The sequence below is a fragment of the Macrotis lagotis genome, chromosome 5 (assembly GCF_037893015.1).
Source record: "Macrotis lagotis isolate mMagLag1 chromosome 5, bilby.v1.9.chrom.fasta, whole genome shotgun sequence".
In the NCBI taxonomy this organism is placed as follows: domain Eukaryota; kingdom Metazoa; phylum Chordata; class Mammalia; order Peramelemorphia; family Peramelidae; genus Macrotis; species Macrotis lagotis.
Genome location: NC_133662.1, coordinates 2,107,425 through 2,126,449, shown reverse-complemented (window position 1 = coordinate 2,126,449; position 19,025 = coordinate 2,107,425). Strand labels below are relative to the sequence as shown.

The following is a 19,025-nucleotide window of genomic DNA, read 5'->3' as shown; positions in this document are numbered from 1 at the left end:
AGGAGTGGGGGGACAGGGGGAAGGGGGGGTAACGTGAGTGATGGAGGAGAGGATGGACTCAGGGGGCGAGAATGGTTAGATATTTTCTAGATATTTTCTTTTTTACTTCTTGCCAGGGGCTGGGATTGGAAGGCCTGTCCAGGACCACAGGGCAAGGTAGATGCTGGGCCTAAGGGGTGGTATGTGGGCTACCTTAACAAAGTGCTAAAATTAAGTCATAGGTTGAGGAAATGAGCATACAACTGAAAAAAAAAAGATCTGACCTTAAAAAGTTACTATTATGATAAGGAAAATCAAAGTACACATTCAGAAGATTAAGTCAAAAGCTCCTAAATCCAAAGTCTCCAAGAAAAATATGATTTTATCTCAAGCCACGAAAGAGCTCAAAAAGGATTTTGAAAATCAAGTAAGTGAGAAAGAGGAAAAATTGAGAAAAGAAATGAGAATGATGCAAGAAATTCATGGAAAATGAGTCAGCAGTTTGGTAAGGGAGACACAAAAAATTACTGAAGAAAAGAACATCTTAAAAACCAGACTAAGTTAAATGGGAAAAGCCAATGAACAAAATTGGACAAATGGAAAAAGAGACACAAAGTACAAATGGTCAAATGGAAAAGGAGGTTTAAAACTTCAAAGATAATAATTTCTGAAATTTAGAATTAAGCAAAGGGAAGTTAATGATTTTATGAGAAATTGAGAAACAATGAAACAAATCCAAAAGAATGAATAACTAGAAGACCATTTGAAATATCTCACTGGAAAGACAACTGACCTGGAAAATAGAACCAGAAGGGAGAATTTAAAAATTATTGAAAAAGACCAGAGTTGAATAGAAAATTTGATTTTTAAATATGCAACTCAACTGAAACATAAAAAGGTAATCAGGAAAGGGAAATCATAAGGAACTTAATAATGTTGACTAGTTATAATCCTGCATGGGAAAATAACATTGTAACTCATACAAACTTTCTTATTTATTAGGGCAGTTAGAAGAAGTATATATAGATAGGGCACAAGTGAAAGTCAAATATGAAGGGATATCTTTAAAAAATAAAATTAAGGGTGAGAAAGAAATATATATACTGGGAGAAAGGGAAAAGGCATGTAGAATGGGTAAATTATTTTACATAAAAGAGGCAAGACAAAACTTTGGCAGTGGAGAAGTGGGGTGGGAGCAGTAAGGAGCAATGAGTGAATTTTATTCTCATCAGAATTGGCTCAAAGAGGGAACAAGATACACAGATAGGAGAAAAGGAGAGAAGGTGTGATAGAAGGGAAGACATGTTGGGGGAGGAGCTAGTCAGAAGCAAAATACTGTTGAGGAGGGACAGAGAGAGAAAAAGAATAGAATAAATGGGTAGGGAGAATAGGATGCAGGGAAATACAGTTAACAAAAGTAAATGTGGGGGGAAATATTGACACAAGTTTGTCTGATAAAGGTCTCATTTCTCAAATATAAAGAATTGAGTCAGATTTATAAAAAAATGAGAGCTTTTCCTCAACTAATAAATGATCAAAAGATATGAATGGTTTTTGTATGGATATTATCAATGTTATCTATAGCCATATTAAAAAAAATTCTAACTCACTATTGATTGGAGAAATGCAAATTAAAACAATTCTGAGGTACTACCATATACCGATTAGATTAACTATTAGGGCAGAAAAGGAAAATGACAAAGGTTAGAAGGAATGTAGGGAAAATAAGACATTAATATACTGTTGGAGGAATTGTGAAATGATTCAACCATTCTGTAGTGCAATTTAGAACCACGCCCAAAGGACTATGAAACCATGTAAACCCTTTGACCTAGTCATGCCACTACTATGTCAGTATTCCAAAAGCAATGCAAAGCAAAAAGGAAAATAACCTATATGTTTAAGAAAGTTTAGTGAAAAATATAAACAATACAAATCATTCTAAGATCATGTAAGAATAAAATTAGGACAACAAATAGAAAAAAATGAGAAATTTCCTAAGACCATTTTCTTCATCAATGCTTGTAGAGGCATCATATTTAAGTGCAAATATCATAGTCCCAAAATGTACTCTAAGAGGGATTAAAAATAGAGATGAAGGGGGCAGCTGGGTGGTTCAGTGGATAGAGTACCAGCCTTGAAGTCAAGATGACCTGAGTTCAAATCCAGTCTCAGACATTTAATAATTGCCTAGCTGTGTGAACTTAGGCAAATCACTCAACCCTATTGCCTTAAATAATGTTTTTTTTAAAAAAATAGAGATGAAAATGGATAAAAAGAATATATATCTATACCAAAGAACTATAGGTTCTTTTTTGAAGGCAAGTTAATTTTTAAGGCATTAAAAGGATTAGTTATCTGAAAGTTATCTGAAAAGTATACCAAATTTGAAAAAAAATCACAGAAAATATTACTACCCCAAAAAGGCAAAGGAATATTGACATATTTACCAAAGGCTCAGTTCAATCCTGGAAGAGCCTGACACCTAAAAGAAAGGGAATCAAAATGTTTTTACACTCTCTGGCTTACTGCTCCCAGAGTTCTGGGGAAAATCTCTAAAGAAAACTTAAGTGTATGGTTCCTATCTAAATGTAAAGTTGACTTACATTTAGGGAAACATCAGGTATAGGACAGCTTATCTATTTTTTCTACCATAAAAGAAATGCAAAGAACTTATAAGCACATATAATAAGAGACTTAAAACATAAAATAAAAATCCATCACAGCTATATCAACTAAGACATAAAAATGTCAACTTTATAGGATTAGTGAACACATATTCCAAAATTCACCTTGGGTTTGGAATAACAATAATATTTGAAATATATAGTTTTTCATTCTTTTACATTGAGGACAGATAATATTACATGACGATGTTTTGACTTTTGAGAGAAATGTATTCAAAGGAGGCAAGAGTTTCAGTCTCTCTCTTCCAGAGTCATTCAAGTCCAGTGGCAAGACAAGCATCAGAAATATTAATGATAGCCTGGGATGCAGTAGATGTCCTTGGTATCTCTGATGCCTGACCAACCTCTAAGCTCTCTACAATGCTTGCTTTCATTCACCTTCATGTCAAAAGGAAAAAACTATTCTCATCTATTCATTCCATCTGGGGATGCCTTCACATTCTTGAAGCAGACATCCCCAACTCACTGATAGATTTGAGGCTTGTTCATCAACCTCTTTTAGGCATCTGCCAAAACAATATGGGTACTGCATATGCCATAGCTTGTTAGAGCCTGTCAATGTGAGTGACATTAGTCAATCAATAAACATTTATTAAGTGCTAATGCTTAGCACAGGCACTGTATTAAGTGGTAGGAATCAAGTACAAGTGAATGAAAACTACTTCCTGCCCTCAAGGTGTTTACAAGGGGGAAAAATCCAATTAATCCATAAACATTTACTAAGCCCTATTTACATGCCAGGTACTATGCTCTGCTCTGAGGATTTTTTAAAAAAAAGAGGCAAAAGACAATCTCCACACTCAAGTCACCTACAATCTAATGAAAGCAAATTATAAACAAATGTACGAGATAAATATTAGAATTAAGGGGGGTTGGAAAAGGATCCCTAAAGAAGGTGAGATTTTAGTTGGGACTTAAAGGAAAGCAAGGAGGTCAAAGGTAAAGTTGAGAAGGAATAGCAGAGAAGGGAAAGCTTTCTAGGCATGGGAAAATGCTTGGAGTCAAGAGATGTAGTTGTGTGTCTTATTTGTGGAATAGCCAAGAGGCTAATGTCACTGTTTAAAAGGAGTATGTGTCTGGAAGTAAGATATAAAAAGACTGGAAAAAAGTAGGAGAGAACTACTTTATAAAGGGTTGTGAATGTCAAACTTCCTCTTGGAAGCAACAGGTAATCACTGGAGTTTACTGAATAGGGTCATGACAAATTCAGACTAGTTCTTTAGGAAAATTACTATGGTGGTTGAATAATGGATTGGAGTGGAAACACAAGGCTGACTGATCCACCAGCAGGTGTGAGATGAGGGCTTATATAGAGTGATGGTGACAGTGACATAGGAGAGGAGACAAATCTGAGAGAAATGTTGCAAAAGTGAAACCAACAGACTTTGTTAACAGATTAGAGAGAGATAGTGAGGCATCGGGTTTTGAGTCTGAAGGACTGGGAGAACAATGTTGCCCTCCATAGTAATGGGGAGAGGGAAGAGGAAGAAGGAAAATGTTTTAGGAGAAAAGATAATGAACTCCATTTTGGAAATTTGGAGTTTAAAATGTCTATCAAATATCCAGTTTGAGATATTTGAAAGGCAGATGAAGAGGAGAGATTGTAATTCTGCAGAGAATTTGGTGCAGGATAGAAGCAAAGAGGCCTGGACACTAAAAGATGGTAGTAAACTGGGCAGGGGGATGGAAGAGAAAATTTGGGATATAGTTCAGCCTGTATAATAATAAAGACAGACTGGCCTAGATTTCCTTCTAAAACTGGAAATTTGGGAATGAACTCATCAATCTAGATCTGGAAGGTACTTCCAGTGTTCCTGAGTAAACTTGAATGAAGTAAACAGAATGAAGAGATTTCTCGAGTGATAGGAAAAAGTAAAGGAGAGAGTTAAGAAAATACCTTAGACAGAAATATAAGCCTGTAACATAGAATTGAAAACTATGATATAGAAATCAAGAAACTTAGTTCATTAATAAGAAAAATGTCAGGGAGGTAAGGGTGACACTTTTTTCTGGCAGAGCACATCTGGAGTACTGGATTCAATTCTGAGCACTACATTTAAGAAAAGGGAAGGTAGTACAGTGGATAGAGTGCTGGGCCTAAATTCCTCTTCATGAATTTGATTCACTTTTAAGATTTCTCAAGTGTACAGTCCTGCCAGGTAAGTTCTATTATCAACCTCATTTTACAGAAAAGGAAACCGAGACAGAGAGTAGCTTGTCTAGGGTCATACAGCTAGTTAAGTGATGAGTTTAGATTTGGTTGGGTTTCCAGATTACAGACCACTCCTGTATCCACTTTGGTACCTAGCCCTCACTCACTACAAGAACATTTCAAATGCAGGAGACTACCTATGAAAAGGCACAGTTTGAGGTAGGAAATAAAACATTATGTATGAAGAACAACCAGTTAGTCAGTTTGACTAGAATGGAGAGTGTGTGATGGGAAAAAATATGAAGACAGACTGAGAGTGCAAAGAGCAATAAATGTCAGGCTAAGGATTTTGTATTTTATTTTAGAAGGAATAGGAAACTACTGAAGATATTTTATAGAGAAGTAACATGGTTAGATTTGTGTTTTCTTTGATAGCTATATGGAGGACATATTGGAGATGAAAGAATGGAGACAGGAAGATTGTTCATGAGTTCAAGTGAGAGGTGTTGAGGGATTGAATAGGGCCAAACAAGGTATATCTCTCTCTCCCATCCAGCAATCTTCCCTACATATGTTAAAACCATTCAGGCACACCAGAAATAGCTTTGTTTGATGACTGTCTGGTTATTATCACTAGGTAGATCTCAGCTTGCCCAAAATGTTTACCATTGACAGAAGGATGTCCAGCATAGAATCCAAATGGAAGAATTTCTTGGATGTTCCAGTTTGCGAATGATATTATGTTTGGTACAGAACTGAATTGGGAGAAAATAAGCAAGCTAGATTGCTTGACAAAACTGTTCAGCTTTTACAATTCTAAGCTTCTTTATTAAAGTCTATTTTAAACACCAATATTCTTCCAATGACACAAATCATAAAATGCTACAGTCTACAGAATTACTGTTGCAGGTCACCCAAAGGAATAGAGACACAAGGGGTCAATGTGAATTGGCTGTAAAAGAATACCAGTGAAGAAATAAGCACCAAAAGTAATGTAAAAGATGTCAGAGTTGTCCAGTCAAAATAGGAAATGGGTCAGGGACACAGAAAAGGGGATCTTATGTGTTTCTCAGACCAATTGTTTGAAGATCTAGAAGAAGATTCCCAATGTTTTGGATGCAACTTCCCTATTCCCCCAAAGGCTTATGAAACAAGACAAGACTAGGCAAGAATCACAGCAGATGTAAAGGCATGGGTGAATACTATAATCTGCAGTATTGGAAGGAGTGCTTAATTTAATCATAGATCTATCAAAGTCTTGAAGTATGCTTTTCTTTTTTTTAAAAAAGTGTATTTATTTAAGGCAATGGGGTTAAGTGACTTGCGCAAGATCACACAGCTAGGCAATTATTAAGTGTCTGAGGTCACATTTGAACTCAGGTCCTCCTGACTCCAGGGCTGGTGCTCTATCCATTGTGCCCCCTAGTTGCCCCTGAGTCTGCTTTTCTTCACCATTTGTCTGTTTAACATCATAAACTCCTTCTTTAGATACTTATTTACAGCCAACAGCCTGAAGCACAGTAAGGATGCTTTTTAAAATCCAAACATTTAGAATTGTCCCTGTTGCTCAGGGGAAGTTAATGTATTATATTTGTATTACTCCAACAGATGAAGTGATTATTTCCAAATTAAACTGGGTTGTAAGGAGGAGTTAAGAAGTGGAACAGAAATGAAAAATTAGACTAGCACTTACTTATTAAGGTCTTTTTCTTACCTCAAAATTTCAAATACCTGATTTGTCCAGCATGGAGACTATCTCCATTAACATAGATTAAAGTTCCTTTATAACTTGGGAAATGGTTTTTGAATCCAATCAACTCAGTATTTCCAGATTTCACTAGGGGTTTATGTTCTCCCAGAAGAACCTGCAAAAACCCTAGGTTATCACCATTCCAGGAAGTATTGAATAAGTTTAGATGAAATGTAGCTTCATTTTTGGGGTCTATTTATTTATTTATTTATTTGAAAGTATTACAAATCATTAGCATTAAAATCATATTCCAGTATAAATACATGCTCCAAAGTCAATTAAAATTTTTATATTAAACAACACTGTGGGGCGGCTAGGTGGCACAGTGGATAGAGCACCAGCCCTGGAGTCAGGAGGACCTGAGTTCAAATCTGACCTCAGACACTTAATAATTACCTAGCTGTGTGGCCTTGGGCAAGCCACTTAACTCCATTGCCTAGCAAAAGCCTAAAAAAACCCCACTGTGATTCAGAAACTGAGATGAATCAGTGACAGATGCACAAGTGCCCTTCACCAGTGCTGTAATAAAGAGCTAATGAGCAGTTTCATAATGGATAGAACACTGGCATTGGATTTAGGAGGATGGGAGTTTGAATCCAGCCTCAGATACTTGACTCTTACTAGCTGTGTGGGACCTTGGGCAAGTCTCTTAACAATGACTACCCTGCAACCAGGACCATCTCCAATCATCCTGATTCATATCTGGCCATTGGACTCAGATGGCTCTGGAGGAGAAAGTGACTTAGCATGATATCCTCCTCAATCTACTTGCTTATCATGGCATCAGCTCCCCAATGTCATGGTCTTCTTTGAAAATGAAGGACAGGGGTGGCTAGGTGGTGCAGTGGATAGAGCACACCGGCCCTGAAGTTAGGAGTACCTGACTTCAAATCCAGCCTCAGACACTTAATAATTACCTAGCTGTGTGGCCTTGGGCAAGCCACTTAACCCCATTGCCTTGCAAAAACCTAAAAAAATGAAGGCAAATATTATTATTAATAAAGAACTTAATTTACTACTACTCATAAACCCTAAGAGTCTGCTTATTTTTTAAAGGATATCACAATTAAAGACTTTGTTTCAATTGAGTGTGCTTCAAAAATTAATCAACTTGAGGTGCTACTAGAAGGGTAAACTGGATGATTATGGATCAAAGACTTTGTCAAAGGCCTCAGAATAGCCATTAGGGATCCCTAGGGAACCCTAAACTTTCTGAAGTGAAAGTTTAGAGTCAGTTGAGCAATTTTAATCTGGAAGGGCCACATGATGCCTGCTTCTGGGCTATCCTTGGAACAACAGAGGAAAAAAAGAAATTACAGGATTATTTGGAGATTTTACATTCTTTTAGAAAGTTCTTGGGGTTTCAGGTTGAATTGGATCTTTCAGAACCATATAAGAGAGAGTTAGAATATTAGCAAATGGTCAAATTAATGATGGTAAATTATTTTCCTTTTTATTCAACCAGTACAAATCACTACTATCTATGAACAAGAGGGGAAAGCTCTAAGTCCAGTGATCTCTCCTTCTTCTTCACAACTTCCTTACCTTGGGGAACCTGTACAAGGCCAACATTTAAGCCAGCAAGCAAATCTCCAAGAAGCCAGTCCTTGAATCGGTAAACACACATCCATTCTAGGAAGGGAAAGATGCCAAAAATTTCTCTTTTAAATCTCTTCCATGAGCACCTGTGAGGAAGAAGAATAGTCCTAATTATATTCTCCAGAACTCAAAAAACTAGTCCTCCCTATCTTCCTATACATATCAGTTGTGTGGGCTATTCAAGAATTGGGAATTGTCTGTCCCAAAATGTGGACTTGATCTGTGTTATGTTTGGTGTTAGACACACAGTTTGGAGAGCATTAATTTGATTAAATGAAAGTTTTTGAGCCTGTTATTTGAGAGCTTGTTTGGGTGTTCCAGAGGAAGAATAAAGCACTCAATCCTTTTACCCTTTTTCATGATAACATTCATGAGTAAAGAGGAGAGCTGTCTAGTGGAGCAGCTTAGAATTTTGTTTCTGTCTACTGACATGGGAGACAGATGAGATACCACAATTCATTCTCAAAATGATCAATTAACGATTTTACTTGGACCTTTATACATACACTCTACAAAATCCTAAGTGCTTTGTCTTTGTCCTAGAACATGAAGAGACTTGCAGAACATGAAGAAGTTATAATCTCTAAATTTGAGAAATCTGGAATACACAGGAAGACAAGAAGAAGATTAATACATATTTCTTGTGCTATTAAAGGAGGATAATGGTATGAGAAAAACTTTTTAAAAAGTTTTCCATTAAGTTTTAGAGTACTCTGTTTATATTTACATTGGACTACAACTCTAAAATTCTAGATTCTCAGTGCATCAAATAAAAAATGAAGTCATAATCAAGAAGCTACCAACTTCTTATACTTGCTCTTCTCTCTTTACTCTCCTACTCAATACCTTTCTAATTCTCACACAATGCTAGGGAGGAGTTTTAGCTAACTTCTGCCAATAAATTTGTCTATTCCTTGTGGATATGGAGAGAATTATTAAATATTTTGGTTTAAATGAATTTTCCCAAATAAATTTGGAATTATGCTAACCAAAAATGCCTATCTTTTTTGATCCAGAGATCCCTCTGAAAGACAGAGTTCAAAAAAGTAAATGCCAAAACAGAAAGGTTGTAAACATACCAAAATATTTATAGACACATTTTGTAGAATAAAAACAAAAGAGATGGCCACTGATTAGTAAATATATATAAACAAATTGAGATAAAGAAATGTGATGGAATGATGACTACTCTTATCAGAAATTATGTCTATAATGAACTCAGAAAAGTATGGTCATGGTCAGAAAAAACATGATAGTAAAGTAAGATGATCTAGGAAAATAATATTAGTAGGAGTTAAAAAGAAGTAGGCAAGAAAATATCAAATTTCCTTACTTTTTAGTTCTGCTAATCCAGAGGCTCCAGGCTACATATAGCATAAGAGAAATGATGATATCGATAAAGAATTTAAAAGCAAAGACATTAGAGGTTTCTCATTGAAAAGCTACTGTTGTTAGGGGCAGCTAGATGGCATAGTGAATAGAGCACCGGCCCTGGAGTCAGGAGGACTGAGTTCAAATTTGACCTCAGACACTTAAAAATTACCTAGAAAATTACCTAGCTGTGTGACCTTGGGCAAGTCACTTAACCCCCATTGCCTTGCAAAAAAAAAAGAAAAGCTGTTGTTGGATAACAAATTATTAACAACTAACAGAGACATAGGCAAATGCAGGGAGAAAGCAATACATTCAACAATTATATCTTTTACCATAAAATTTTATTCAGTCTAGCAGTTGCTAGGCTGATGAAAACAGTCAATCTATAGATGTTAGGCTAAGAGAAATTTTGATTCAGAAGCAGGAATAGAAATGACTCTCTCTAATCATGGCAGTATATGCATATGATGAGTGCTAGGATAATTTCCCCTTCCCTTTTCCAGCTCCTGTTTGAGGCAAATATAAAGTATTTCACCCCAAGTTTCTTCAGCGAGTTGATTTGGTAATTAGAAGCAAAGAAAAAGGACTAAAAACAAGAGCAATAGCAATGACTGAGGGAAGAGGACACTGGAGATTATTTTTTCATATTGCACCATAAAAGTAGCATCAAAAGTGTGAAGCTGATACTTAATCTTCATTCTGTTGGGAAACTGGGGGGGGGGGGGTTGGATGGCTATGCTGAAGATCCATGAAGAATGGTGTAAAGATTGTGGAGAGGGGGAAAAAGAGAGAGTTCACAACACTGTTATGGGGAAGGGGGAAGGAATTCCTGCATGCTTAAAAGAATGAGAATTTCATTTTTTAAATTGGAGTTAATTGGAGTTAATAAAAATCCTACCAATTTCACTGTTTTAAGAAGCCTTAAATGTAAGATGATTTATGCCAAGTACTTTACAGAGTTCCATACAATGTCTGATGTTACTGCATTCTTTTTTTCCAAAGTAATGGGGTTAAGTGACTTTCCCAAGGTCACACAGCTAAGTAATTATTAAGAATCTGAGGTCAGAATTGAACTTAGTCCTCTTGACTAAAGGGATGGTGTTCTATCCACTGCATCACCTAACTGCCCCATGTTATTGTATTCTTATCTTTTTCAAAAGGGTTGAGAGCTTTTATTTAGTGTTCAGTTGATTATTACTCCAATAGGTAATGTAACTGGATTTTTTGATTAATAAAATTATTACAATGTAAAAAAAGAATAAGAAAATCAGGCCCTTTGATTTATAATAGAATTGCTGATACAAAGATTACACAGAGCAGTAGAGAGCTTAGAATTGGAGATATTTACTCATGTACCAGTTTGAATTTTCACTTTTCCCCATATGTAGGCATGGTATAATGAAATCAGTTGACAGTGAAGTAGTGAGAATGAGCAAAAGGCTTAAACTACAGGGTTGGAGTTTGAGGAAAGGTGATATAGCAAATATTATGGGCATGAATGGCAGAAATGACATGTGAAGATAAATGAAAAAAATCTCATTAACAGAGTTAATGTATATGTTTAAAAATAGAAAGAAGGGGGCAGCTAGGTGGCACAGTGGATAGAGCACCAGTCCTGGAGTCAGGAGGACCTGAGTTCAAATCCAACCTCAGACACTTAATTATTACCTAGCTGTGTGACTTGTGCAAGCCACTTAACCCCATTGCCTTGTAAAAATTAAAAAAAATAAAAACAGAAAGAAAAGTTGAGAAAAGGAAAGACAATAAAGAAAGAAATGAATGAGAAAAAAGTATTCTCAGTAGAAGAATAGCTAAGAATTTAGGAAATAAAAGGACAGTCTATCTTTTGAAAGGAGTAATTTTAAAAGGTACAAGAAGCAAATAAGCAAAGAAAGGCAACTTGGATTTTAGTTTCACAATGGGGAAAGGAGACAAGATTTTTAACTTACGAGTAAATGATTTCAGAGAAAAAGAGCAGTGGGAATTAAGGAAAGACTTAATTTGTAGTAGATGAAATGAAGTGTAGCATTACCTCTCCTATAACATCTCTTTTGATAGACACAAAGGATTAGAGAAAAATTGAGTGGCAGAGGACTGGGGGAAGTGATTGACGACTATAATTCAGAGTAAACAAGGTGTTGGAGAAGGGAAAACAGCTCTAAGTGCAACTGTACTGGAGAGGGTATTGACATGTTCAAATTCCTGCCTAAGTATTCTTCTTTTGGCATCTAGCACATTCTTTTAGAGGTTTGATATAATGCATAAAGAAGGCCTGATAAGTCAATGAAAACAGAACTGAAAAAAAAACAAAATGAGGTCTATCTACATTAAGGTGAGTCTCTAGAAAAGTATGGACATAGATAGAGTTAATTAGTCAAATGTCAACATGTTTGCTCTGGTCAGAGGATGCAGATAAGAGAATGTAAGAAATAAAATCATGGTCCAAGATATTGACTGTACAATGTTGGGGTGAATGAGAACATTGAAACATATTTCTCTGGAGGTTGGAGTCAACTCAGCCTATGATGAAATCCTAAACAAATCAAATCTATCTTTTGGTGGTTTGGCTAGAGAAAAAAATAACTAAAGCTAATCAATTAATCAGCAAGTATTTACTCAGAATGTGCTTGGCAGAAATGACCAAATCACATTGGTAGTAATGTCTGAAACGCTATGGAAGAAGAGGTATTAAAAAACTAAAGTATAAATGTTTCTGTTTTCAAAATAGGGAAGATAATATAGTCTATATACATACTATAGATCAGTGAAGTTGATATAAATTCCTGGAAACCTCTGGAATTTATTATTAAAGGGGTATAGAATATATGCTACTTGAAGGCAAGGGCTGTTCTGTTTTTTTCTCTATATCTTAAACACTTTATATATGACTTGGGACATTTGGTACTTAAAAGAATATTTGTTGACTTAAAAGGGGTAGTTTGGGAATATCTGGGAAAAGGAGAACTGAACACAAAGATCCTGATAGCTTCCTCAAAAACAGATTATCTCCAACTAATTTTATTTCCTTTTTTGATAGTCACTAAATTGACTGAAGCAAAGAGAGATTTTTAGCAAAGCATTTGACAATGTCTAACGTTACTCTTGTGAAAAAAGACAGAAAGGTAAAGCAATAATGTAATCATGAGTATTCAGAATTAGAGAATACTCATGAATTGTTTGATTTGAATTTGAAATTCAAGGTCTGTCATATATGTGAGATGCTCTCCTGTGAAGTTTCCTCATGAAAACCTTTCTCACACAGTTTCTGGGTTTTGCCTTGGGAGATAGATTCCCATGGATTTAATGTTGTCTACAGTTACTTAAAAATGGAATTTCTCTATCTCTTGCCCTTGGGCTTTGTTGTTCATTTATAGAATGAAAACATTCTTATGCACAGGTGGTAAGAAAGACCTTCAGTGAAACTTCCTCATGAATACATTATTATATCCTTTATTAGTGTTGTTCACTGGGAGAGAAAAAACACTGTCTGGTTTTCATATTCTTGGAAATAATGTAATTTTAAGAAGAATTAAATTTACTCTTTTTCTGACTGGCTATCTCCAAATTTGGTCAGAGGAAATGCATGATAAGGTTTTTGTAGAATCTCACTTTTTATAGGGTATAGATAAGCTATGAATAATTATGGTAATAAAGGATTGAAAACTATAACTTTTCAATAAGATAGAGATTAGTTATGAATAATTAGGATAATAAGGATTGAATTTGCTTTGCACTGGTTAGGTAATATTAGTTAAGAAGATTGTGAGCTTGTCTTACCAGCCATTGGTGGGATAAGATAGAACTCAGAGATAGGATTATTATTACTATAAAAATGGCTAGCAACTTTTTATTTTTGACATTCCCTGGCTGATGCTATTTTACAATGGGATGTGTCCTTTCCTTGAGGAAATAAAGACATTTCCTGCTGTCTCAGACTCCGGACTCTTGATTCCTGTGAGCATCATTTATCTGACACAATATAGATACCCCAGAGTTCTACGTTTGACCATGAGTGAATATTTTTTTTTAGGTTTTTGCAAGGCAAATGGGGTTAAGTGGCTTGCCCAAGGCCACACAGCTAGGTAATTATTAAGTTTCTGAGACCGGATTTGAACCCAGGTACTCCTGACTCCAGGGCTGGTGCTTTATCCATTGCACCATCTAGCCACCCCATGAGTGAATATTTCTATCAATGAATTAAAGGTACAGTTGGAACATTCCTTAAGTTTGCAGATGACACAAAGCTAAGAGGAATAGTTAATACAGTAAAGTGGATGACAAAGTCAAAATCCAAAAAGATTCTGTTAGACCAGAACATTGGGTCAAACATAAGAAGATGAAATTCATCAGGAATACATGTGGTTCAAAAATTTTGTTTCATTAAGTACATGAAATATGGTTAAACAACAGTTTCACAGGCATATGAAAGTTTAGATTTATTCTGTTTAGTTTCAGTGGGCACAACAAAGAGCAATAGTTTTCTGAGAGGCAAATTTAGAAATGATGAAAGGAAAATATCCTTATAAATGAAGAGCTCTGCAAAAGTGAAATGGACAACATCAAGGATTAAATGATCACTCATTGGGGATGTTATAATGAGAAGTATACTTTTGTTCAGTTATGTCTTGAACTAGATGGCCCCTGAGGGACCATTCAACTCTAATAGATACTATGATTCTATGATTACTAAACAAGTGTACCAAGTATCAAAGTAACTTTTAAGCCATGGTTCCTCCCTTTAAGGAGTTTACTAGCTAGTTGGAGAGATAAACATTAGATACATAAAGTCATTAGATAACAAATCCTAAATTGTACAGTACTAACTGCAAGAAATATAGGATATGGGGAAGGGAAGTAGTAGTATTGCAGCAGTCTGGAAAGGTCTCAGTGTTCAACCTTGTTTTGTAACGTACTCACCTGCACTGTACTTTGTGTTTAATTGTGGTGATATTGATATCTACATTTCCCGAAGAAACTCCTTTCTTTCTATGCTCTCTTTGAAAAGATTCTTCATTGTACACTTGTCTTTTCACATCATAGAAGTATTTGCTAGCCTTACGTTTAATATTGGAAGCCATTGTTGTACTCCTTTCTAGCCGCAACAATCCTGCTGAATACATGCACAAGAAATTAAGCTTAATAAGCATCTCTATTACACAGAATTAAAGACAAAGCAGGGAAGATTTTTTTTTAAATTGAAAAGAAATTTCCTTTTACAATATCTGTATTATATACCTTCTCTCCATTCTACAACTACTATCCCAAATCAGACTTGCATCATCTTTTGCTAGCCTAATTGAGCTGCCTATTTTCATTCTCTCTCTTTTCCAACTAATGAAATAAACCTTATAAGACAGAGATATAATGTTCACTTCCACAGTCAGAAATGTCATCAGATTCCTATTATCTCAACAGAAAAATTACCAACTCCTCAGTGGCATTGTTAAAGTTTTCCACAATCTGGCTCCAACCAATCTTTCCAGACATTTCCTATCACTTCCCTTCTTCATTCACTTACTCTTTCAGTCAAACTGGACTACACAACTCCATATTCTACTTCTGTCTCTATGCCTATGAACAAGCTGTTCCCCATTCATAGAATGGACTCTCCTTGTCTCCACCTCGCAAAATCCTTAGCTTCATTCAAGGTTCAGTTCTGCTAACACTTCCTAATCCCTGACCTTCCCTATGCTTAATTCTATTTCCCCCTATTCCCTTGAATTTATTTATCCATGTATTTTCTCTTTCTCTCTCTCTCTCTCTCTCTCTCTCTCTCTCTCTCTCTCTCTCTCTCTCTCTCTCTCTCTCCCCCAGGAGAATACAAACTCCTTTAGAACAGGAGTAATCTTTAGTTTCTGTCTTTCTATCCACAGTTCCTCATATTTAATATTTGTTGAATTAAATCATGTATACTTTTCTATAAGATTTAATTCATACAATTTCCTAATTGTGTTAAGATCATCATAACACTTAATACTTTAAGATTTTGCAAAACACTATATTAGCATCTCATTTGATTCTCTCACAATTCCAGCATGGTTAAAATGATTTGCCCAGGGTCAGGCAGCTAGCAAGTGTCTGAGGCAGGATTCTAACTTTGAATTGCTGACACCAGGACCAACACTCTCCTTTACACTACCTTCCTGTCTAGCTGCTCTTCCATGGGTCACCTAATCCAATATCCCTTTTTTAACAGTGATATTAAAGGATATATTGAGGAAGAGTATAGCATCCTTGATTTTGTTTCCCAGAACAATCCCCTTTTGGCAACCTGCACCAGGGTCTTGCTAAAATAGTGCTTTCCGAGACCACTTCCCTTACATATATTGTATATACATGGTTGGTTGGTTGGTTGGTTCTTGTCTTTCATTTTGGAAGAAGACCAAAATGACATCACTTTGACACAAATTTCAATGTGTTCAACTGTGGCTGATCAGACCAATATGAGCTTGCAATGCTCTACCACATGTTGGGTACAAATAGTCTATGTGAACACCTGAGGTGGGTACTCTAAACTTATGGATGCCACGTTTCCTTTGAACTCTTTCAATTCTGCCTTCCTCATAAGAGTGCAGCACCTTCACTAATGAGGGTATGATCTGTGCCAGTGTCTCCCATGCTGTACAATCAATTCTAAAATTCTTCAACGAGACCTTTGAGGTGTCTTGGAATCACTTCTTCTGACCCCCTTGTGATCATTGACAATGAGGTTGACACTAACATTGCCAGAGCTAGCACAGTATTTGGGAGGCTCTAAAAGAAAGTATGGGTGAGAAAATGTATTAGACCAACTACCAAACTGAAGGTCTACAGAGCCATTGTGCTGACCTTTTTGACACATACCTGTGAAACCTGGACAGTCTACCAGCATCATGTCAAGAAACTGAATAGCTTCCATTTAAATTGTCTTAAGAAGATTCTGAAGATCACATGGCAGGAGAAGATACCAGACACTGTGGTTCTTTCTCGAGCTAAACTGCCTAGCATTTCCAACATCACTACAGAGTGTGCAATTACAATGGGCTAGACATGTTGTTAGAATGCCAGACATAAGCTTGCCAAAAAAATTATTCTATGGAGAACTCACACGGGGCAAGTGCTCACAAGGGGGTCAGAAACAAGCTGTTTGCTTGATGTCACATCCATCAGAATATGGGCTTCTTGAAAGTAAGACCATGTGTTTGCTTTTTTATTTATTCCCAATAATATATAGTACAGTGCCTGGTATGTGTTGTTATTGTTCAGTTGCTTCAATTGTATCTGATTCTTCTTGATCCCATTTGAGGTTTTCTTGACAATGATACTGGAGTGGTTTGCCATTTTCTTCTCCAGTGCATTTTACAGATGAAAAACTGAAGCAAACAAGGTTAAGTGACTTGCCCAGGGTCATATAACTAACAAGAGTCTGAGGTCAAATTTGAACTCAGGTTTTTCTGATTCCAGGCCCATAGCACTGCACTACCTAGAGGTGTGCTGAGGAGGAGGAGAATGAATGTATCCCTAAAACACTGTAATTTCCCTGAGCATATAATTCTGTTTCATCTTCCATGAATTTGTTTAAAGCATCTTTGAAGTCATAATATTTATATTTTTAAGCATCTCACCTTTTAGAGGTAATAAGTTCCATATGGAGATTGTTGATTGACTGATAATCAGGACCTTTCACATGTCCCTTGATGATACTTTTAGAGGCAGTGTGATATACTGGAAAATGCCCTGGAACTAAGAATCAACAGGAACCTGGGTTTGTATATTACCACAGAAGCAAACTAGCTATGTGACTCTGGGCAAATCAAATAATATCTCAGTCTCAGTTCCCTTAACTGTAAAGTGAAAATACCTATCCCACAAGGTTTTTATGAAAATCAAAGGGGATGTTTGTCAAGAGCTTTAGAAACTTAAAGCACCATATATGTGGCAGTATTGTTTTCAAGGAAATACCTACATGGATGGATGAACAATTCTTATGTTTTTCATTGCTCTGAAAATGTGGCAATTTTTAATAAATGCCACCAATTTCTACTGATAGCAAATTGTTTTAGTCCCCAAAGTCCAATTATCCTAAGTTTTCATTTGAATCTTTCAGCAGATACTAAATTTGCAGAATTGTTGGTGGGTAAACTAATAAAATCAACAAGCTCACTTCTTTCAATTCACTGAATGACATCTATTTTTTGACCTTAGGCAGCTGAAATGAATTTTTAACAACTTATAATAAATCTGCTTTCCAAATTCTCAATCTTTTCTCTCTCATCATTTCATCACAATGTGTATTCAGGGTAACTGAAGTCAGAAAGAAAAATTAAGGTAAAAAAAAAATTTATGTATTTAAATTACCAAAAAAGTTCTGACTTTTTTATTACATAGATGGTAGGGAGAATAGAAATAAGTGAAACCATAGATCACAGAAACAGAGTTGAAAGGCACTGCAAATCAAATTCAGTCATTTTAGAGATAAGGAAACTGAGGCATAAAGAGGCTAATTAGTTACCCAAGAACACATAGGTATCAAGTGGTAGAGCAGCTGCCTGGATTTTAATAGTTGCAAAAGAATCTTTTCCTTGATAGTTTTTTTTTCCTTTCTCTTTCCTCTGTCTTATCTAGACATGGCTAGACAAATGTGAAAGAATTTCTTAATCTGCACCTGTGATTACTAACATGTGCTAATTACTGGGAAAAGATTTTGTGGTGAATAAATATTTGCTAAGTCCTAAAGACAAAGGATAAGGGATCATAATTTAACACTATCACATTCTTCTTATTAGTTGGGGCAGTCTCACAGAAAGACACCTTAAAGTCCTTGTTTCATAAAAGAAAATCAAATTAGGAATATTACTCCTCAGAATACTGCAGAAGATGTGCTTCCTTCAACATTCTCTCCAATTATAAATGTTATATAACACAACAAAGGAGGTACTCATACAGAAGGAAAGGATGGACTGTCTAGAGTATCAGATGTTCAGGGAAGATTAGCATCACTGGTGTGAAGTCTGTTTTCCACCTTTGGTATCCATCTGATTCTCTCAACTCTTATCTGTGGTTCCAAGAAGCTGTAACATGGCAGTGGCCAGGGCCCCATTTCGGCATACCGTTAAACCAGGCTGAGGATAACCAACTCAAACTCATCAACAAATTAGGGGAGTGACTACCCCAAGTATGTGAAGACTTCCTTTGGTATAATGGGAAGATGAAAACAATTTCTTCCAATGACTATAAAGGCAAAGATAGAGCTGGATTCAGATTTTTCTGGAGTGGCCTCAGTGATGGGGAGCACTGTGAAACTGGCATAATTTTGGCAGTCAAAATTAATTTATTCCAATTAGCTTGACTTCCTACCAAGACAAAAAGGGACATAGAACTTAGGAATGTTTTATGCCTTTATGAAGAATGAATGACAGGCTTGTGACAATGCAATTGCTGTTTGCAAAAAAGTGCCATGCTATATCAGTGCCTATGCTCCCACCTTGATGAACCCTGATGAGAT

General features: G+C 36.0%; 1 protein-coding gene across 12 annotated transcripts in view; it reads right to left on the bottom strand.

Annotated features, from left to right (window-relative positions):
• SLC26A8 (solute carrier family 26 member 8) overlaps positions 1-19,025 on the bottom strand; it is a 169,180-nt gene that overhangs the window by 134,077 nt on the left and 16,078 nt on the right. For 7 of the 12 annotated variants that reach the window (XM_074236437.1, XM_074236436.1, XM_074236439.1 and 4 more), the window contains exons 2-3: positions 14,459-14,651; positions 8,114-8,253 (exon numbers count right to left, since the gene is read on the bottom strand). In XM_074236437.1, the coding sequence (XP_074092538.1) occupies positions 8,114-8,253; positions 14,459-14,651 (333 nt within the window). Of the gene's footprint in view, positions 1-8,113; positions 8,254-8,673; positions 8,743-14,458; positions 14,652-17,145; positions 17,264-19,025 lie in introns of those variants that run through there. The other 5 variants (XM_074236432.1, XM_074236433.1, XM_074236434.1 and 2 more) reach the window with 4 other exon arrangements.